At 41.1% G+C, this 23,344-nt stretch overlaps 3 protein-coding genes across 3 annotated transcripts in view; 1 reads left to right on the top strand and 2 right to left on the bottom strand.

The window, feature by feature from the left end:
- Positions 1-23,344, bottom strand: part of LOC6540742 (neuroguidin) — a 39,884-nt gene that overhangs the window by 9,417 nt on the left and 7,123 nt on the right. The gene's annotated exons all lie outside the window — the stretch shown is intronic.
- Positions 6,798-8,811, bottom strand: LOC6540748 (phospholipase B1, membrane-associated). Its single transcript, XM_001968805.3, has one exon. It carries the CDS (start codon positions 8,659-8,661, stop codon positions 7,318-7,320), a length of 1,344 nt encoding a protein of 447 aa, XP_001968841.1. The 5' UTR covers positions 8,662-8,811; the 3' UTR covers positions 6,798-7,317.
- Positions 13,878-21,368, top strand: LOC6540802 (ABC transporter G family member 20). The gene is made up of 10 exons (XM_001968804.3): positions 13,878-14,231; positions 18,118-18,232; positions 18,297-18,719; positions 18,780-18,873; positions 18,937-19,283; positions 19,340-19,755; positions 19,808-19,994; positions 20,223-20,488; positions 20,553-20,639; positions 20,706-21,368. Exons 2-10 carry the CDS (start codon positions 18,129-18,131, stop codon positions 20,915-20,917), a joined length of 2,136 nt encoding a protein of 711 aa, XP_001968840.1. The 5' UTR covers positions 13,878-14,231; positions 18,118-18,128; the 3' UTR covers positions 20,918-21,368.

Here is a 23,344-nt window from a genome sequence, read left to right as displayed (position 1 = left end):
GATATACGGAAAAGCTACCCTCTCTCACTCACTCTCGTGTGCAGAGACAGGGCCGGAAAACTGGTATGGAGATCCACATAAATTTACGTGCCAATAAAATAAACAAGCGCGGAGTTTTTGGTGATTCGCCAGTGGAAATAACAACGGGCAAGTGTTAGTGGCAGGAGCTGGAGCTGGAGACGGATGCCACAGGAAGGGGCAGCGACAGAGGCTTTTTGCCATTTATACGAGCCCACTGTGGCAGGAGTAACCCCCCTTTTCGCAGTCCCTCCTCTCCCGCCATGCATGCATAAATTGCGCGAATTTTTAACGTTGATTGTGGAGCAGGCAAAAATAACCGTGTGGTGGCTAATGCTCGTTGGAAAAGCGGGGTATCGGTGGTCGGGGGGCACACAGACGTTGTCACAACAAATACTCTGCGAATTTTATATAAATTTTAAATACAATTTGCTATCGAGCCCGCCGAAAGCGAGCAAAAACAGTACAACAGCAAACGACCAAACGGTCGAATGTTTCAAATGGTGCCGATGAATTCTGGGGAAAGAGTTAGACGGTCTATAGATGCGCACGGCCATATAGCATATAGCATATAGCAGAAATCGGTGGTCGGGAGAGTGGACAAACTGTCGCTTAATTGGAAATTGTGTATTGCTCTGAGAGAACTCCGAAAAAGCATAGATAGCCAATAAAGTTCCATCAATTTTATTTTGGTTTTTCGAGCTATTTTTTCTGCATATTGATAAAGGCGATGAAGGAGGTGGCAGCAGACATATCATGGCCAAATAACTTAAAAAATGTCCCAAGGCTGAAGTTATACACTCCATAACTCAACTTATCTTAATCGGATTTTGAAGCGGCATACCTCTAAATGTTTCTGGCGCAATTCTCTAAAAATCTGCATTTAAATTTAGAAATTTAATTTTTTTTGTAATTTTTCTGATGTATGATGTTGTAGAAATTCAAGGAACTTAAAAAATGTCCCAAGGCTGAAGTTCTACACTCCATAACTCAACTTATCTTAATCGGATTTTGAAGCGGCATACCTCTAAATGTTTCTGGCGCAATTCTCTAAAAATCTGCATTTAAATTTAGAAATTTAATTTTTTTTGTAATTTTTCTGATGTATGATGTTGTAGAAATTCAAGGAACTTAAAAAATGTCCCAAGGCTGAAGTTCTACACTCCATAACTCAACTTATCTTAATCGGATTTTGAAGCGGCATACCTCTAAATGTTTCTGGCGCAATTCTCTAAAAATCTGCATTTAAATTTAGAAATTTAATTTTTTAAACTTTTTTTGTAATTTTTCTGATGTAGAAATTCAAGGAACTTAAAAAATGTCCCAATGCTGAAGTTCTATACTCCATAACTCAACTTATATTATTCGGATTTGGATGTGGCATACCTCTAAATGTTTCTGGCGCAATTCTCTAAAAATCTGCATTCAAATTTAGAAATTTAATTTTTTAAACTTTTTTTGTAATTTTTCTGATGTAGAAATTCAAGGAACTTAAAAAATGTCCCAAGGCTGAAGTTCTACACTCCATAACTCAACTTATCTTAATCGGATTTTGAAGTGGCATACCTCTAAATGTTTCTGACGCAATTCTCTAAAAAGTTGCATTCAAATTTAGAAATTTATTTTTTTTTAATTTTTTTGTAATTTTTCTGATGTATGATGTAGAAATTCAAGGAACTTAGAAAATGTCCCAAGGCTGAAGTTCTATACTCCATAACTCAACTTATCTTAATCGGATTTTGAAGTGGCATACCTCTAAATGTTTCTGACGCAATTCTCTAAAGATCTGCATTCAAAATTAGAAATTTTTTTTTTTTTAATTTTTTTGTGATTTTTCTGATGTAGAAATTCGAAGAACTTAAAAAATGTCCCAAGGCTGAATTTCTATACTCCATAACTCAACTTATATTAATCGGATTTTGAAGTGGCATACCTCTAAATGTTTCTGGAGTTTATCTAAATGATTCTCTAAAAATCTGCATTCAAATTTAGACATTTTTTTATATTTAATTTTTTTGTTACCCGTACTCGTAGGGTATACCAGATTCGTTGAAAAGTATGTAACAGGCAGACCTTATATGTTGTTTTTCACTTTTTTTATAAATCTCTATAAATTTCTATAGATTTGCAAAAAACTTTTTGCCACGCCCGGACTTTTGAAAAAATTTTAAGTTTATTTTCATTTTATTATTTTTTCCCCAATTTCTACCGATATTCGTTTCGTTTGCACTTCCACTAGCTGAGTAACGGGTATCTGCTAGTCGGAGAACTCGACTTCTATCTCGTTAATAATATATGTTATAAAAATTATGAAGACACATAATTTAACAAGTCCGGCGCAATTACCACCTCAAATCCACTGCCTAACCTTCTGCGCTAGGAGCTCCACTCCCGCATCATCCAACCTAATCCCTGTTTACGAACTGGGTGGATAGAAAACAACGGGCTCCAAGCCCGCACTGTTCTCAAAGGGAACCCGTCTAATCTATTAAAAATTCGTGCGGCACAGGGAGAGGAGGTGCAACAAAAAAATTCATTTTAACCGAAAACGGGACAGAAAGGACACGGATACTTATCCGTAAGGAAAGGACAACAGACTTGCTTTCGAATGATGAATGAGCGAATGCATTTGCCGCTGCCATATGACTTGACAACCACAAATTGTGGACAGGATATAATGGTGCCCACCGATGCGAGCCGCAGATAAATTTTGTAAATTAAATAGACAACAAACTCCCGGTCTGTACACACATTCTCAAAAAGCATATTACCGTAAAATTTGCGCCAACTCCTCGACAAAACGTATACGTAAGTACCAAGTCGACCCAAAACAGAAAATCTCATTACAATTTCAACGCGATCAGACAAAGCAGCATCAGCAGGAAGGCGGCGAACAGAGGAAACCCTGATGATGAAATGGATTTTTATCCCAAAACAGGACACGGCGAATGAAAGAAGCATGCGAAGGGATAAAGGGAGTAGGGAATTATGGTAAAAAAAAAGAAGGACTAGCCGTTACAACAACGTTAGCAATGAAGCTCCGTTTTAAAGCTCAACTATTGGATACCCATTAGCTAGCACTTTGTTTAACTAGAAACTTAATTATTACTTAATGCATGTGTCACTTAACAATATATTTACATACTGTACTATAGGAAGACATCGATTCTTCTTCCTTAGACTTAAACTAAATTCATGTCAGTTGCTTGTCCTTTTCATATCACGACTGTTTACTGTAGGGTATCAAAAATGAAAAAAAATCACGGCATCAGCAGAAGTGGATGCCATTCCTCGCTCCACCGATCCGACCCTTCCCGCACTCCCATACTCCGAAAACAAGAGCATGGGCGACGAGTTGGTCCTCGGCGCGTAAAAAATGCAAATCCCAAGTCAAAGCTTAGCGCCGTGGCCCCCGTACGTGGGGCAGGCAACCTGGCAACATACGTGCCACCTACCCCTGTCCACGCCTCACACCCATACAAACACACAGATTTGAGTAATGGATAAAAAAACCTACGCAGAAATGGAATTTCAAAACGTATGTCCCGGCATAATGCAACACACTCCGGGGCGGTGTGGTTCCTCCACTGGATATATAGCATGGGGAAGCGAAATTCAATAAAAATGAAAAAATAAAACGGGCAACAGCCACGGGGTTTGAATTGAAGGCCAGTTTGGGGTCCGGCGGTCTGCTCTGGCCAGGATTGGGTGGTGGGGGGGTGGGCAATAAGGACCGGACCGACTGGTTGCAGGACTCTCAGGATCAATGACGAAAGTGCGTTGAAGTGTAGCGCAAACAATGGCAAGAGGCATACGCAAATGGGCCACGGGATGTTCATATGCTGGGTGGTGGAAAAAAAGAGTGCAAAATGAAAAATGTATTAGGAAACCCCAAAGAAGCGGCTACCCTTCCGCATGTTGAGTAAGGTCTTAAGGAAATATGATCTTGATTCATAGCCTAACTCATCAGCTATACAAATTCTGAACTACAAACCAGTTCTCTCTATATACATATGTGTAATAACTTCAACCTTTAACTTTCCGCCATCTTCCTGTTTCCGAGCTGTCAATCGAAATGCCCAAAATCGGTTGATGCCCATTGGATGGCAGAAGCCCATTCCCAAATGACATCCCGCAACCTATCAGTTTTCATTGCCACGAAGCGCTGATTAAAAGACGCTTCCGCTGCACTCAAACAAACGCACCAAGAGACGCATCTCCGGCAGAGGACTCTGCGAATCCTCGTCACTGCTGCCTGCAGATGGCCGTTATCCTTTGCGTTGAAGGCGAGCAAAGGACCAACTAAACAGACGTCAAAATCATTGCCATTACACGGGGGGTTTAGCAGCCGGACAGGAACTGGTAGTTGGATTTCGAGTGGGGAGACTCCACTCCAGCATACAATGAAAGGACGCGCCCACAGCCAGGATCCTGCTCCTGCCTCCCCCGACCAAGCGTAATGGTCAACTGTCCCGCCTTAACCCGTCAGCCGCATGCCTGGTCGCGGAAAAAAACCCGAAATGGGAGTGGAACCCCCATTCCCACTTTGGGTGGGGAATTTGAAAAGCGTCGCCGGTTCAAGCTCAAGTAGCTTGTGTGCCATTTTTTCCATTTCACTCATCGTTTTTGTTCTCAACTTTTGCTCTATTTCCGCCATCGCCGCCGCTGTCTGGCTGACGTTTTAGCGCGGCCAGTTAGCGTCGGTGGCTTGGGGGAGGTGATCCGGGATCAGGAATCCAGGATCCGGGCTCCGGAGGCGGGGAGTATCCAATGCGGTTGTCAGTCGCTGTATGAGACGTCTCCGCCAGTCCATCCAGGGCCCTTTGTGCCGGCATTCTGCATGCAAAGTGAAAATGTTGTCGCTGTTTAATGTCAAGCGTTGAGTTTTTTCGTGGCAACTCCAAGGACCATTGTCAACCACGCCGCATTTTTCCCCTCCGATGGCTGCAGACGTTTTCAAGCCAGGCGGAACTGAAGGTCCCGGCCGATTTTGCATTGCAGAGCACTGTCTTGATGGATTTGTCAGGGTCAGTTCCGGTTTGTGGCACTTGAAGTGCCAGTAGAGCATAGCTCACATTCGGGGAAACCAGCTCTCCAAATGAAATTATCAATCATATCAGCCATCACTACTGCCGTCCTTACTCATAAATATACAATATTATGTCATAAAAATGACGCTGTAGTATATAACCAGCTGAGCACCATGCAGCATGTGGCATATACTCCCCCAATGAAAAAGAACGCATACACATGGCTGGGAGTAGGAGTTTATGGCGATGGGGGCAGTCTGGTCCAGAGCGACAATCGCAAATGGATAAAAAATGTTTTTGTTTGCAATCATATTATATTTATGCAATCATTCGTTAGGTCTAACTCCCTGGTCTATCTATTTCATTTGATGCTTAACCCGCTCCTATATGCTACGATTTTTTTCCAACGAATATCTTGTGGGGGAGGTAATTCCACCCCTTTTAACAAGCCACTGTGAAAATTTTGATTTTTCTATTTGCGAACTCATTTGGGCTGTTTACATGGCATTCCACTTTTTCGGCCACAAAACCCAAAAATAAGACGCGCACTTTTCGAAACGGGACAGTTTGTGCCTCTGGTCGTGCTGTTCTCTGGGTTCGCAAAAATATTTAAATATGTAAATAATACCCGAATGTTCATACACATGCTGCAACACCACACATGCAGAGGTGTATATATCAGCGCTATGGAGGAGCAGGCCCAGCCCAGTAAAAACTTCAGTTTTATTATTACTTTTTGCAGCCACGTGTGGCGCTTTTTTTATTTTTTTTTCTGCTGGTCGCGAGTGGCGACTACTTGCATGTGTGTATGGTTGTACTACGCCCTTTTCGGACACTGCATTTTTAATATAATTTTTACAGCCCCCCTCCACTCCGTCCCCTGTCTGCCGAATCTACGCCCCAGTCGCAATTTTTTCCACAGTCCTGTTGTTATTATGAATCCACGCCCCTCCCACCGGCAACTTTGTTTGCAGTGGGCGTGCATATGTATGTATGCATGTGCATGTGTACGTGTACTCATTTTCAATTTCATTTTTTTCCATTTGTGCCCGGAATCAGATTTTTTTGGGGTTGGTATCCGCCCATTGGCAACTGTCCGGTTTGCAGGTGGTCCTGCCGCTGCATAAGCGAAAAATGCTTGCGATGCTTTGTTGTACCCCTCAACTCGCAATACAAACGGCATATTACACATATTCAAAAATGGAAATCATCGAGAATGCAGCATTTCTATCTTAATGAAGTGTACTCTATTATGATTTGAATGAAAAACCAGACTATTCAGACATATTTGGCAGTCTGTCATTTTTTTATTTTTACCCACAGTTTAAGAGTTTGTGAAGGACTATTTGGTCTGCAGGCTTTGCTTTTCATGAAAGCCGAGTTGCTTGTGACCAAACTTTTGGGTAAACTGAATATTAATACAAACAATAATAAGACAGGTCAGCAATCAGAGGGTATCCCATGGTCGAGCTACTCAACTGCAACTTTATATTTGCTGTTATTTATATTTTATATTTTAATTTCTGCGTGTGGGGGAAAGTGGGCGTGGCAGTGGGGAAAGGTAATGAGCAGGCGACGTTGTCACGCGTTGAGAAGAACGAGAGGGGAACATCAAAGATGGTGTTCACTGTAAGCCGGAGCATTTTTTCTGCCGCATAAGCAAGAAATGTTTTAATGAATTTTTATTCCGGATGGGGATGTGTTTTTAATTAATTAAAAATATAAATTAAAAATTGCATAATACTTTAATTGAAATGGAGATGGGTTTGGGTAAAAAGTATGAAGTATGAACAAATTATGGAAACTGAAGGTAAACACCTTTGTCAGCTAGATAAAATACATTAAATACCTTCATCAACATTCATCATTTAATCTTTATGGGTTTTTGACAGCTTAACGAATATATTTGTATTTATTTGCTAAGGGCAGGGATCAAATATTATTAATTTTTGAAACAAAAAAGTTATCTTTGCACTATCCAATGCATTCCGCATAAGATTGACGGAAGTGGGAGTGGCTCGGTTTGTATATTATGGTTATAAATAATAATAATTTATTATGAATAATTTAGAGTTCAACACTTTCGCGCAAACAAGTAATTTACGTTCGAAAGATTGGACACAGAGAGCTGTGCTTAGACAACTATAATTTGATATGCGAAAAAAGCCAAAATTTTTCTCTGTGCACACCAGACTGCGGTACCGCCAAGAAAAGGGTCACCAGACAGCTTAACCAAGTAACCTAACCCGTTCCCGATCTTGGGAGACCCTCAACTCGGCCTGACCACAAAGTAGGGCTGCTCCGCAGTGGGGCAAACGACCCGCTCGAACAGATCGGGCATCACCGAAGGTTGTGGCCTTTGGTCGTCCGGCAGGAGCATGCTGTTCCACAACATGTTCGAGAGGATCGCGTGGCCGCGCTGGCTGAAGTGGAAGCAGTCGTGGGAGAAGAACCGCCAGTCCGTGCTTCCATCGGGCAGCGTGGGAGCGCTCAGTTTGGTCAGCATCGGATGGGCGATGATGGCGAAGTCCTGGCGATGAAACTCGGGCAGCCGGGCGACCTCCATGTCCAGCTTCTGCCAACGAATCAGGGTGTTCCTGCGCTCATTCAACTCGGTGCGGTTGAGGCGGTCGTTGATCAGGCAGTGGCACCCCACACGATGCACCACGAAGCACTGCAGCGGCACCTGGGTCAAGGTGCTCAGCACCAGCGGGATATTTGGCACCACAATCAGGTTGATCAGCAGGCGCGGCACATGGTCGCGCAGGAGCCGGAATGCCTGGCGCAGATCGCGGGCGTGCTGGTCGAGGAAGCTCTGCGGAGTGTCCCAGTGGCACAGGTCGGAGCAGATGTCGTTGTTCCCCACGTACACAGTCAGCAGCTTCCAGTGCCGCTTCATGTCCACATGGGGATCGCGCCGCAGCAGATCGATGAGCACGCGTGCCTGGAAGGGCAGATCCCGCGACATGATCATCGGCTCGGCGATGTTCAGTCGCGAGGATCGGTGGTTGATCACCAGGCTGTTGCTCACCGCGAAGCCGTACAGCTTGGGATTGAAGATCTTCAGGATGTTCGGCAGGGTAACGAACTTTCGCCAATTGGCCAGGCCGCCGCCCGAGAAGGTCAGGCCGCGGAACTCGTTGATCATATCGATGGCATTGTTGGACAGAATTCCGTTGCCAGCGGACAGGGAGTCGCCGAAGGCAGCTATGATATCAATGTCACCCGGCCTGAGGTGCTCTATGGAAGTGGGCGGACTCGGGGATCGTGTGTTGTTTGTGGGACACTGAAAGGGCACCTTCTTGGGCACCGGAATCTGTAGCTTTCCCTCGCGTCTGCCCCGGCTGCTCAGCGCCTCGATGTTGTTGAGGGCCCATCTCAGCGTGGTCTGCCTGGTGTTGAGAAATATGTGGCGCAGATCCTGGTCAATGTCGGTGTACTGCTGAATGCCATTTTCGAGCAAACGGGGATCGTAGGACTGGGCGCGTACTCCGATGTCAGCCAGCAGGCGATCGGATCGATTTTGTCGCCGGATGCGCCGATTTGCGGATTCAAGAGGCGAAAACAGTAGGAACAACGAGCACAGACACAATGCATAGGTAATGTAAGCCATCTCCGATGATTTTTTGGTCGAAATACAAACGGTTGGTTCAGTTTCAGTTCTTATCCATGCGGATTTACTGCCGCAAGCTCACGCAAGCTCACACCCGATGAACTTCTGAACGCGTTCTCATCCGACAGGCAAATGTGTCGATCGTTTTTAATGCCCGCCACAAACTATATGAATTCACAGGCCGAATCCCCTCCTCGCAACTCCGTCGGCTGGCACTCAAACTCATTTCTTTCCATTAAAGCCAACAACAAGCCACACACGATCGCAGAGGATGGAGACGGGATTGCGACGGGGCTCAGAACTTGACTTAAAAGCGTTGACCGAGACATTAACAATCATAAAAATGACAGAGCGGCCTGATAGCAGCACCAGCCTCTGGTTTCAGCTCGAAAAATACACACAAAGTGCCCTGCGGTTCAAAAGCACCAGCAACAGCAACAGCAACGAAATGCCCTAAACAAAATATTGTTTAGTGTACGAAATAATTACCTTGTGGCAAAACATGGATGCTACCAAAACACGCCAAGAAAACGCACATTTGTTTGTGCTCAGAAAAAATGGGACAATAAATATAATTAATTTGAAGCTATAGAGAGAGGGGCGTAGACTTTGAGCTTGGGACCTTAAGGTGAGCTAAAAAAAAAATCACCCCACCCGACCAACATTTAAAATCGGGTCATTGAGTTAAAAAGTCGGTGAAAATTTGGTTTGTTGCGGCCAATTATAATAATATTTTGATGTGGTGGTTACCTTAAAAAATTATTCGTCAATTTAACGTTTTTATTATACTCTTCCGTCTGTCAATAGTTAATACTTTTCAGTGATATAATGTTGGTAATTAAATAGTTGCCGGCATGAAGAGTTAAGTTGGTTCCTAAGAACAATAGACGGGCATATGGCAATGGCAATTAAACCTTTTAGTATATAATTTGAGTGACCCCATTTTAAGACTATGAAAGTTCAATTTGTTCCACGTCTCTGACTTAAATTGAATTTTATCTGCCTTAGATCTTCAACACTCCATTCATGCATTTCAAACAAGGAAAACACTAGCAAAGAGCTTCAAAATATTTGCACATTAAGCTTAAGTAAGTTGCTAATGTAATTGTTGCTCGAAATACTTCAAATCTTAATAGCTAATTGTTTGTTTGGATCTCGCGAAAAAGAGTCTTGAGACTTGAGTGCTATGCGAAAACATATCCGTTTTGTCGAACTTGATAGCGGTTATTGCCCACCAGCAACCAAGACAATTTAAATAAAATATTATTAAGTAAAGTGATCTATAAATATGTATATTGTGCGGCTCTCGCAACTTGACTCACGTTGGGTCTTGTTTTTGAGGCGTGTCATCTGAAGGCTGTAAACACAGCCTGCGGCATCAGCAAGGGGCCTGAACGTGATGGAATTTTACTCTGCGGTTCCGGTTTCCGCTCGAACCCCCGCACCCTTTTTCTTAACGGATTGGCAGAAGCGGCCCCTCTTTTGGCAACGGGATTAAGCCCCAAAAACATTGTACTAACTATCTGCTCCTCTTGACTTAGAAGAGTAAACATCAAAACAAACCCTCTAAATTCCATTATGAGTCTCAACCTCAATGGCAAACTTTGAACCGGGATCTGGCAGAAAAGCTTTTTATTTACCTAAGAAAACTAAACAAGCTGTTAGCCCTTTAAAGTGTAAGCCTTTGAAAGTATTGTGCCTTATTGGAGGCTAATAACATGTACACATGTGAGAATTGGGAAAGCCTAGTAACAGAATTTCAAAAGTAATCATATTTAATTACCACCTATAACTAATACAAAGTATTCACTACATTTACCAGAGTAATTATACGAGGAATAAATGGAAAATTAACTTGTCTGAATAGTAAAGGAAAAACGTTCAGCTCGAGAGCAGTGGAATTTTATAATGTTTCAATTTCTATAAACTGCAGCCCTTCTAAACACCAGTTAATCGCTTATTGATTAAAGATATAATTTATGTGAGGTTCAAAGATCTCATCAGAGATCTCACTGTTTAATACCAGCATTTGACTCTCTGAGTAAAATACGTTGGCTAATATATGAACAGTAATAAAACGTAATTATATAAATTCTATCCAGCTGCAGTTACTGCCTTTTCTCATGCATACGGTGTCGATAAAACTACTTAAGGTTCACTTCATCTGAACTAATTGAGACTAATCCAGTGTTGCTAGGTGAAGTTTTTATTTTGTTGCAGCAACATTTAGCAGCACACAAGCAACATTATTGCTAGTTCATAAAAGCTAATGCAACTTCATAAAAAAAGGTTTTCATGATAACAAACATTTATTTATTAACAAGGTTATTTTTATTAGGTTTATATTAATTTTATTTATGAAAATATTAAAGAATATTTTGAACAGATTTAAATACAAGAGTTTTTATAAAAGCTTTCGGATCATCTCCGCGCGAAAGCTCGAACTCAAAAATTAAATAAAGTTTAATTTGCATGAACGGGTTGCCAGACTGTTATAATTTGTATGTTTACACAATAAATGTACACTCAAAAAAAATTGCTAACCTAAACTTATTTGTAACCTAATGTCCATGTAGTCAAAACTAATACCTATTAATAACGATATACACATGTAATATTGTTGTTGAATATTTAGCCAAGTTTTAATAGGTTGTGGGGTAATTATTGTTATAACCGAACGCTATTATAATTACGGAAACGTGTTAGATAATCTAGGAGTATGCGCTGTAACTCAATTATTATTCTTATCGATTGCTCTACACGACATTTTATAAAGGGCTTAAAAATAAATGAAAACTCCATTTCCTTACAAGCAAATTTTAATTAGTCAAAAATATCTGCTACGAACATTTGTTAAAATTTATTGCATGAATAGAATATTCACGAAAATTACAAACATTTTTAATAAATATGCTGAATAACCTGTCTGATCAGATAATGTAATTAACACCGGTTACTTGTACAGTAAAATGACACATTGTATCTAACTGATTGAATATAAATGAATATATATTTTCGATCTGACTTGTCCTGACAACCGTTCAATTCCTTACATTCTACTTTTTATACCTCAAGACCCGCAAAACAAGAAGTCCAACAGTCTAGTAGTTTTATCGCCAATTAAAACTTTTTATGATAATAAATGTTGTTTTTGAATCTTAATTTTATTCCGTTGATACAAGTGATCACCATTTTAAGCCCTAAGTTCAATATTCAGTTTGTCGACCAGAGACCAAGGAATGCATCAATGGAATTTCCAAATGATTCAGCTGCCGAAGGAAGGCAGGTTTAGTTACCCATTGCACAACAATTTGCTTGTTGATAAAAGTTTGCCACTTTTTTTCACAAGTTCCCATTTGCCCGATCTGAAAAATAGCCCGATTAAGCGGAGACCGCTTACAAGCTGACAGCAGGTGAGCTGACCAATAAGCGGAATGAGCAGACAGACGGTGGTCAGCAAACCCTAAGTGGGTTAAATCGTCGGTTGACCGACTGCCTCTCTGTGATAACAAACGTCAGCACGACCGCGGAGTGCAAAGCCCAGAGCTACCACCTCCACTTCCAGCCCACTTCCAGCCCGCTTCCAGCCCGCTTCCATCCCACTTCCAGGCCGTCGAGCTGGCCAAGAGCGAGTGCCAAGCCGCTTGCGCAGTCGCAGCTTCAAGGTCGCCTATTGTAAAAGAAAGCGCCAGCGCACGGCCTTGAACACGAAAAATATGTTAAAAGCCAATGGCTGAAACAAGCAGAAGCCGAAGCATGTGCCAGATAAAAGATGATATGGGATGAGAAACTTGAACTTCGATTTGCCCTCTTTTGTTTCGCATGGAAACGAATGTTTCAAACCGAAAACTATCGAAATGTGAGCAAACAAGCCAGTTTTGAGTGCCATAAACTTTGCGCTTGAGTAAGACAATGGACAAAGCCAATTTTTTGAACCAATTTGTATACTTGTTAGTATTCGACGTTTTGCTTTTTGCAAACTTGTGCAAGACGTCAAAACAAGAAATACCCAGGCAGCATCCCGAAAATTCGAAATAAGACAAATTGGGGTTAAATGGTTAGCAATAGGTTTACCCTCTGGTATATTAAATCAGTTATGTTACCACCACTTATTTGGCAGTGAGTAAATAAATACATTAACTTGATATTTTATTTCATATAACTTTTAGTTTGTAAGTAAGTGTTGCTGGTCTGGACGTAGTGTGATCTCGAATATGATCTCAATCTTCTTTATGAGCCCTATTAAAATGGGGAAGCTCTAACTAAGGAGATGACCGACAGTTGGAGCGTTGATCTTCGTTCAAAGTATACAATGTGAACTATGTTTGCTTCAGTGCTCAGACAATGCTCTACACAAATTAAATATTTTATTTATATTATTTAAGTATTTAGCCGGAAGCTGAAACCTGAAGCACTGTGACCCTTGTAATTTAGACATGGTTATTAGAAATATTTCACACTACGGACGATGTTCATAAGTTTATTGAGTTCATAGTTGACAAAGTCATAGCAGGCCCCTTCGTAGATCTGAAGATGACTTCACAATTAATTCTGAAAATATGAAACTAAAATTAGGAAGAGTAGTCCTCTTCTTATTTCAGAACAACTAAGTTGAAACGGCATAAAAAATGACTAATAACTAGGGTTTCCACCCCTAGCTCGAAACTTGAGTTCATAACTCCTTTCAATTATTGGTTGTAAAACTAAAATATACAATTTACATTGCGCAATTAAAATTTTTTAAATGGAACTTACTGCAGAATAATCATAGTTATTAACCTTTCGTTTCTAAGCAATGTTCACATACCTGCAAAAAAATTTAAAGAATAATTAGTTGGTTACGAATCAATTGGTTGTTTGATGAACAGGTTGTGGAAAAAGCAAATATTGAATAATTCATAAAGCCAAGTACCAGATAAATGCCCTTTTTGAATAACATGGCGGCGATAGCATCGGATGACTATAAATATGTGTATAAAGAATGTATTCTCTCCACCTTTATAAGGATGTTGGTATATACATACGTATACACTCATTTGTAGAAGTTAACAGGTAGACGCCGGACAAAAAACGAATAGATAGAAAAACAGCAGCGTTGTGCCGCATTCATAATTTTATTTCGTACAATCTATCTATATTTTTTCATACACTCGTTACCCAAGGAAACAACAAAAAACCCGCACAAACAAAATCTTTTTTTTTTATTTTCAGCACCGCTTAGCAAAGCGTCGCGAGTTGCGAGTTGCGCGCTGCGATCAACGAAAGCTAAAGTTGAGCCAAGTTGAGCCCAGTAGAGCCCAGTTGCGCCAAGCCGGGTGGATTGAGCTTGCGAGTGCCCGATCCGCCGCTTGGTCAGCTCAGTCGAGAAACGGAGCTTGCAAGCGACACTTGTGGCAAGCGGAGACGTTCAGCCGATCCGATACAGCCGAGCGTGAAAGACCGTCGAAAGAAAAACGGAAAAAGCCACTCGTCGAATCGGCGAAAAGCAAAGAAAAAAATTGCAACACCAAAAGCGCGCGTGCGCAACCCGATAAGTTAGAAGATAGGCGAAATATCCCTCGATTAATACGGTACGGTTAACAAAACAAAAAACATTTCTTCATACCAAAAAGAAATACATACGCCGAATTTCTTTGTGAAACGGAACCAAATTTTAAGCTACTACAATGTGAATTAAAAGATTCAACCATTTTAATTTAAATTAAAACTGGAGGTTTTAAAACTGTACTTTAAAGTAATAAGTGAGGGCTTTTTATCGGCCAAATAACGATTTCGGATGGGAAAATCCACTCACACAAACACATGGGAAATGAAAAACGAAAGACTTAAGATACAAACTTGAGCGGGCTGCCCCGAAGCATGACCACATGTGAATTTTATCCGGGTGTATGTGAATTTCGTTGTGTGTACATAAGAAGATCTACGGCCACGAGCCAAATGTATTGTGTTAATTATTGACACCGAAAAGTGGTGAAAAACTGCGACAGCTAACATTATTAATATATTTCCGGCGTTCTGTTTGCCTTTTCCAAATAAAGGTTTAGCAATAAAATAAATATCAAGTGTTTAAAAAGCTTACTCAAAGCTGAACTGAGTTCGACTGAGTCGAACGGCGGTTGGTTAAGCAATGCAAAATATTGCAACAGTACCCCATCCATTTATTTATCTCTTCGGTGTGTTTTGGGACCCAATGATTTCTGCTTATTTTCAAGTTTCAAGTGGGAGTTAGAGCGCCACAAAGAAATTGATGCTAGCAGGTGAAGCAATTTCACATTGGGATTACGGAGGTACAACAGCGAAAATGCACATAAGTTGCGCCCAATAATTTCCTCTGAGATGTAGTAATATCGGATGACAAAACAGAAAACGATTTTCCACTAAAAAGTACTGTGACGCACAAATCTGTGATGACGAACTAAAAACACAACGACTAGGACAAATCGCTTAATGAATAGCATAATGACATAAACTCACTTGTGCATTCAATGGGAAAAAATAAACAAACAAAAGCAATATTTGGACAAGATGCATCATCCTAATCATTTATAAATTAAGAGATTGAAATACGAGAGTAAATAAAAAATGAAATTTTCAATAAAACGTAAAAGCATTGTATTATACAATATGATAATAATTAAAAGTAATACATATTTCTGAAATCAAATATTTTTCAGAAAGTCAGTTTAGATGTTTTCTAAGACTAATGATACGATTTTCACCATATATATAAGTCTTAGAGAATAGTCACTTAACTGAGGCGTTCTTTTTTGAAGTCAGGAAGTTATATCTCAGCTGTATAGGCATACTTATAATAATGAGCATAATTAGAATCAATCGGATACGCAAGCAGTTATATCAGTCGAGAGGTAAATGATTTAAACACAGGCGCGCAATCCGAGGCAGACAGCTGTTGTGGATATGTTGCTGCTGCCGCTGCCGTTGCAGTTTGACCGAAATGATTGTTGTGGCATTATATAAGAAGTGGCCATGCCACAAAAACGATGAAAGAGAAAGAAGAAAATGGTGAAAAAGACTGCAAGCAAATGAGAAGGAAGCAGTTGCCAGGAGTTTCAGCAGACAGCTGGCCCGGCTGGAGAGTGGTTTGTCGCAGTTGCAACGTGTTGCACGAACTAAATACCCACTAACACTGGAATAAGCCATGGGAGGGGCTCACCGTTGATATGGTTGGCCTGCTAAATAAGCCGTTAAACCGCATCAAGGTAACAGCAAGCTCGTTGGCCATTTAGCAACGTGTTTGCCAATAATTAAACTTACTCCATTGGCCATGCTCGTGGCTGTGTTCTGGGGGCTGAGAAAGCAATTTGGGGGTCCGTCCCTATTTTTCTAAGCGGCTCATGGCCGTGGCAGCTCAATTGCAAACATTGCAAAACATTGGCAAATAAAATGCGACTGCAGCTGATGGCAAGACGGCAGCGCCTCGGCAACACCAGCAGCAAGACATCAATAAACATAGCCACCAATTTTGGGAACCGCTCGCAATTGAGTTACAACGTCAGCAGCGGCGGTCCGTTAACCAGTTGGCAACCTTGATGCTCACTTCTTAGTTTTTTTTTCGTTTCGTTAATTATTTCGGGTTTTTTTATTTGTATTATGACAGGTGTCGGTTTTGCGTATCGATTGTAGTACCGAAATTTATTCATTTACTGTTCATATATCGATTAGTTGAGCACATTAAACTTAGTAATCCTATGTTTCAACTGTGCAATTGTATGTGGAAAGGCGACAAAGTACTATATATGTTCATTTAATTCAAATGTGCATTGTCAACTATGTCACACTGGTTTAATGGATTTTTATTTTACTTAACCTAAGCCGCATTTGTTCATGCTTCCCAATTCGACTCTAAAGATGCGCATAAAAACAACAAAACTTAAACGACATTAAGCTGAAATTGTTGTCCTTTGCATCACGATTTGCAATGTTAAGCAAACAGCAAAGTTGAAAACAAGCCATGAAGTTATGACCACGACTGTGTGTTACTAACCTTACTCAATTTATTTTTCGGGTAAATGCTTACTCTTTTGTAGGTTATGCTTTCGAACGCTTTATGGGCGGGTTTTGTTTAGTTTTTTCCCCACTTTATTGTTGATTTTGTTGTTGATTATGTATATATCATGGCGAGATAAATAAATGAGTGAGAGAGATAAATAGTTACAAATGCAATCAAGTAAATAGTTTATTTTTGGCTTGAGACTAAAACATGAGTTGGCAATCTAAGTGGGTCAAAGTCTGATTAGCGAGGTCACATGAATATACGAGTATGATGATTTTTTACTGTTTTTTGGAATTTCTAGTCGCATATCAAACGGGAAAATGACTTCATTCAAATGTTATATACAAAATATACCCAAAAGCGTTAAAGTTTCGGTTATATATAGTAGATTTATTTAAGTTATAGTATACAATAGTGCTTTACACATCCTATAGGTCTAATGGGTCGGAAAACAAATAACTTCAATTCGACACATTCTGTCATTTTGCACTTTTCCCTTGAGCAAACGATATCTGTGACTACTTAGGTGTCATGATCCACTTGCGATTCATTTCACATTTAAAAGGTTTTGTCTCGACATGCAACAGTCAGCTCTTCCAATTTACAAGTCAGATTTTGTGCCCCTTAAACCTCTCATGACATATTTTCTTTCCAACTAAAATCCAGTTTGCAAAGTGTTTATTTATTCTAAATGCATTTGTACTGACGTTGTGTAGACCTTAGGTATATAGATACATCTATACAGTATATAATTGTTATTCAAGACGATTCTGCATCTTTTATCAGAAGTTCCGAGTTGCTCAGCAAGTTTGCCATATACTCGAAATAGTATGAGTGTAAAATACTGCATTTTAATTTAGCTGAGACGAAGCTGTTATACCCTTGGAGTAAGGTAATTGGTCTATAGGTATTTTAATATTTTAATTTTTTACGATGACTGGATGTATATAAGTAGCTATCGTTCAAATTCTAGGCCTGACGGTTCTAAGCTCGTACACGCTCATTTTTGGTGAAATGAAGTGTTAATTCTAGCAAATGCTGGTTATCGATACTTGATGTGCATTTTCAAGTAAGAGGCCAATGAACCTTTTCTTGGTTAAGTTAGTTAGAACTTACAAATTTCTGTTTCGTGTTCATTCAACCGCAAAGATGGCTAATTAGCAAGTACTTAGAACTCGAATAGAAGCCCGAAAATAATTTTGGACCTCACAAGTGATTTGTGTGCCTCGACACGTGCATGCCATAAAGCTTGGCAAATCAATAAAATACATAACCAAATCAAGAAAATTATTGACGCAAGTGATTTATGATGCTTCGAGTGACAAGAAGAGGGGAGCATTGTATGTATAGATTATAGGAATGTCTCAAATAAAAAAGAGTATACATACAACCCGCCTACAAGCATGAAAAACATTGAAATATTTATATTCATTATTCCACAGAATAGAACATAATGGCGGCTGTTGAGGTGCGGAATGGCTATAAGTACTATGGCTCCAAATCAAATCCCAAGATTGTGCTTAACCAGCTGAATATGAACGTGATGCGTGGTTCTATGTGAGTTGCATTTGAGTTTTTTTTAAACGAACTAAGTACTATGCTTTTTCCCGCAAACGATCAGATACGGATTGCTAGGTGCCTCCGGCTGCGGCAAGACAACCCTGCTCTCCTGCATCGTCGGCCAGAGGCGCCTCAATGGAGGCGAGGTCGCCGTGCTGGGCGTCAAGCCAGGAGAGCCGGGCAGCGGCGTGCCAGGATCGCGGGTGGGATTCATGCCCCAGGAGATCGCCCTGGTCGAGGAGATGACCGTCAAGGAGACTATCTTCTACTTCGGCCGCATCTACGGACTGACTGACGAACGCATCCGGGAGAAGTTCAAGCTGCTGAAGGAGCTGCTCCAGCTGCCGCCGGCTACGCAGATGATCAAGCAGTGCAGCGGTGGACAGCAGCGGCGCCTGTCTTTCGCCTGCGCCATGATCCACGATCCGGAGCTCCTCATTCTGGACGAGCCCACTGTGGGATTGGACCCCATGCTGCGTGAAAAGTGCGTACAAGAAGTTGTTTGGCCTGCCTTTCCAATAACCTAATTTGTACCACCTTTCAGAATCTGGGACTTTCTCGTGGAGACGACGAGGAATAGCAAATTGGCTGTGATTATAACCACCCATTACATAGAGGAAGCCAAACAGGCGAACTGCGTAAGTGGAAATGGAAATCATGATTAATACGGAGCTTAATATAGACTATAATTACCCATTCAGATTGGTCTCATGCGCAATGGTGTACTATTGGCCGAGGACACACCGACCAACATTATGATCAAGTTCGGAACTCAGTCGATCGAGGACGCCTTTCTCATTCTGAGCCAGCGGCAGGGCAACGAAGACGAGTTGGCCCAAATCATGGACCACAATAAGAATCAGGCTTTGCCGGCAGCTGTACTGCCGCCTGAGGTTATAGACACACACGAGCCCAACACGCCGGAGAAACCGCCCATCCCGTTCGAGGAGCCTCTAAACGAGAACCGCAAAAAGATTTTCTTTACCACCAAGGGTAGGGTAAAGGCCCTGATGACAAAGAACTTTGTACAACTCTTTAGGCAACCCTCGTAAGTTCCAACCAACATCCATAGATAACGTCACCATTAATGACCAATATTTGTAGGGGCATTATTTTCATGCTACTGTTTCCCATCATACAACTGACGTGCTTTTATCTGGCCATTGGAAAGACGCCCACGAACCTTGAAATAGGAGTTTATTCCGGCGAAGTGGAGAACTATGGGGAGTGCTTCGACGAAAACCTGGTCACAGTCTACAAGGACAACGACAACGAGAGCTGTCTATTCAACAAGCTATCCTGCAGATACATCCGCGAGTTGGGTGACGACGTGGCCACGCGGAAATACTACGCCAGTGAAGCAGATGCTCTGAGCGATGCCAAGCGGGCCACAACCGTTGGCTATTTGCACTTTGCCCAGAACTTCAGCGATTCGATTCTCTCGGTGATGGAGGATGGCATCCACACGAGTGATGGTGCCGTGGACCATGCCGAGCTAAGTATCCACATCGATATGACGGGTAAGTGAAGTAGGTAAGCGAAGTCTTTTAAGTCTACAAAGTTGTTCTGCAGATCAACAAGTGGCGTACTTCATGCAGCGAAAACTTCGTGACAAGTTCAGTACATTCATGAGGAGTGTTGTCAAGGATTGCAATGTATCCACGGCCATTGTAGATCTGCCCGTTCAGTTCCAGGAACCAATCTTTGGCAGCACAGACATCGAGTTCCAGCAGTACTGTGCCCCAGGAGTGGTAATGACGTGAGTAGAGAATCCACACGATGGACCTAAGTACTTCTGCTCACATGTTTATGTTTTTTATTTTATGAGCTGACGAAATTCACCGCAATCCATTAATTGGTTCTTCCTTGGTAGTAAATCAGATCTTTGCTTGAATCAACATTTCCCAAACCCTCACTGTTAACTTGTGCCACTCCTCGCAGCCCTGTTTAGGATTTCCATTTATTAACTTCTTTAATTGTTTGATAGCATGGTGTTCTTCCTGGCCACTTTGATGACGGCTGCAGTCTTCATTTCTGAGCGCATGGATGGCATCTGGGACCGAACTCTCTTGGCAGGTGTCTCGGCCACCGAAATGCTGTGGGCCCATCTTCTGACCCAGCTCATCATCATGGCCTTGCAGTCGTTCGAGGTTATTATGTATATCGGCCTAGTGTTTGATACGTACAACAATGGGGATACCACAACGCTCATTGGGTTGTTAACGTTGACCGCATTTTGTGGCATGTTGTTCGGTAAGCTGAGACACGAGAAATATTCAAAAAAGTGCAATTTAAGAACTATGCTGCAATCCACTAGGTCTCTTCATATCCGTCTTTTGCAAATCGCATACAGAGGCAAACTTTGTGGCTACTGGCGCATTTTACCCCATGATTATACTGTGTGGTAAGTGTTTACGAGCCAGTTTACACATTTTCATATTTAATGAAACCCAATTTGGAATACTTGCAGGACTTCTGTGGCCCCTGGAGAGCATGCCGCAGTTTCTGCAGGACCTAGTGATGGTGCTACCCTTCACCATACCCTCCATCTCCGCTCGAAATGTGATCGAGAAGGGCTGGAGCATCACCCATGAGAAGGTCTACAATGGTTTCTTGGTCATGGCCGGCTGGACGATCATCTTCTTCGTGCTCTGTCTGATCGGTATCAGACGCAAGGCGTAATTTTGGACTTTGGGCTAAACTTTAATATTCGGGGGCCTTTCATTTAGTTGTAACGTTTTAGCATTTTTTGATAGGTGATCTATGTATGTGCATATCGTTTTAATTTAATAACTATCGGAAGCATATCACTCGCATGTTGTAGACTCTCATCACACAAGGAAATACATTCATACCAACGAATTGTAACATATTTTTAGGCAACGTTCTATAACTGCACTAAAAATATCATAAGGTCTTAAGGGTGTCTCACATATAATATTTATAATACACAGGACAACAAATCGTACTCATTGACAAGCACAAATTTCGTATTTAATTATTTGATCAGCTCACACTATTTCGAACAATTCATACTTTTTTAATCACATAGAATGTGTGTGAATTTTGTATATTTAAATGTGAAATTATGTAAATCGAAATTTCAAATCAACCAAAAATATAAACCTAAATTAAATGATTGTAAATGTGATTGATTTGGGGGGTAGAGGATATTTTTTAATAAATTATTAAATAGTTAGTCTAACTTAAGGTATGACAGCATTTCAAACACTGATTAACAGGAAACGTTTTAGGCAGTCGACAAATGTGTAAAGTTTGTTTTTCCGTAAAATCCGTGAGAGCTGCATAAAACTAAAGTCCACTCCTCCTACACACGCATATGCATATATTAAAATGTATGTTTGCTTTTATATATAATGCGGCTTCATGTGTGTGTGGGCCAAGGGCAAGGACACACTCACGACGACGATGTCGAGGACGTGCCAAAGTTGCTGACACACTTCGGGCTGGAAAGTGCTAGACAGAATGTCTGCCCGGCCGGATGACTCGCCCGGTCCTCCCGGACTTTCTCGTTGTCTGCCAGCAGACATTTTTATTACAAAACTTTATCTTTGCCAAATACGAAAAGGAAGAGTAGGGAAAATATATAAAAAGCCATCGTCCTGCCATTCTACTAGTCCCCTGTGTCCTTGTGAGCGTCTGTTTTTGTGGGTGTGTCAAGTGATGGGCGGCATAAAATCTAGTTTGGTATTCTATATAACTTTCATTAAATGTGCAAGAGTTGGAGTCATTGCAATAGTTGGAGTGCAAACTTGTTGCGTTTTAAGAATGTGCATGCGATTGTCGGATGAGATTTGCAATTGTAGAGTAACAAATGATTGCAAAGTTGCAAATGATTGGGCTTCAAATTTTGAGCAAATGGATTTCCCTCTATCTGATTTTTTATATCATAATTAGGCTAAACAGGCAACAGTAGTTCTCAACCAAGTAGACCAAAACGTGCTTTCACTGTGTGTCCTCACAAATTCAAATCACAAATGCATCTGCGCTCGAAGACGAACTGAACCTTTGTTTAAATTTAAATTATTATTACCATTCCGCATTCTGCACACAAAATGTAGACTGAACTTTTTGGTCAATCTTTCCGTCTGGCACACAGACAAAGATTTTCCTGGGGATGCCCCACAAGCAACAACAGCAACAAGGACCAATAAAACCAACGTTTTTGACAACAAACAAAGTTGCACGAGTAGGTCAAGGTGCCTGAAAGAAGGCAACTGAAAAGTTTTCTCGAGCGTTGACTGCACAAACATTTTAGGCTAGCCATGTTTTAAACTTTGAACAAGAACACAACAACACCCGCACAATATCAACAAACTGAAAAAACCTCCCCACTCCCAAAATTAACTCTTTCTCCAGAGTAGTGAAAAAGCTGTAACAACTTTTGACCCATTTCATGTATACGTGTATACAAAATACATTTTTGGCCTTAAATTTAATTTGCAAGGGCGGCGAACTGAACAGTTAGTAAAATGCTCTGGTAATTCGACCTTCAACCGAATGAAGCCAACTCAGGACACAAACTCACACAGAGACAGCAAACAACCTAAATGTGGGGGAAAAGAGTAAATATTTAAACGTAATTCGTTTGAAACAAAGGCATTTTAGAGTCAGGAGCTTGGAGTTCAGTCTGCAGGATGTCTTTGTACTGCTATAGTCATATACACATCTAAAACTACACCAGTTGCTTATTGACTATGCCAATCGTAAATGAACTTCAAATAGCAAGATAATGATTTATAATTCCGTAGATTCCTTCATATATGCAATAGCTAGCAAACATCGTACTATCTTCCACTATTAGGGGCAATCGAATAGTAATTAGAGATAGGGAAAAAATCTGATTGTATATAAATTCAAGGCAGTAAAGGAATGATGTCGACCAATGACCTATGCAAACATAAACAATGTCTATAAAGGCCCCAGCACAACTTTTACCCATCGGATGAGGGGCCATATTTTTCGAAATTAAAACCATCTGGCCCATCAGAATGAAAGATGACACAATTGAGCTTGGACGGCGAGGCGAAACGGTTTGTTGGGATCCACAGTTGGAAAGGAGCCCAAAACATTGCCGACTTTTGCATT

The sequence above is a fragment of the Drosophila erecta genome, unplaced genomic scaffold (assembly GCF_003286155.1).
Source record: "Drosophila erecta strain 14021-0224.00,06,07 unplaced genomic scaffold, DereRS2 tig00000055-arrow-pilon, whole genome shotgun sequence".
NCBI classification, from domain to species: Eukaryota; Metazoa; Arthropoda; class Insecta; order Diptera; family Drosophilidae; genus Drosophila; species Drosophila erecta.
Note: the sequence above shows the minus strand (reverse complement) of the source record. Positions and strands in the feature narration are given on the sequence as shown.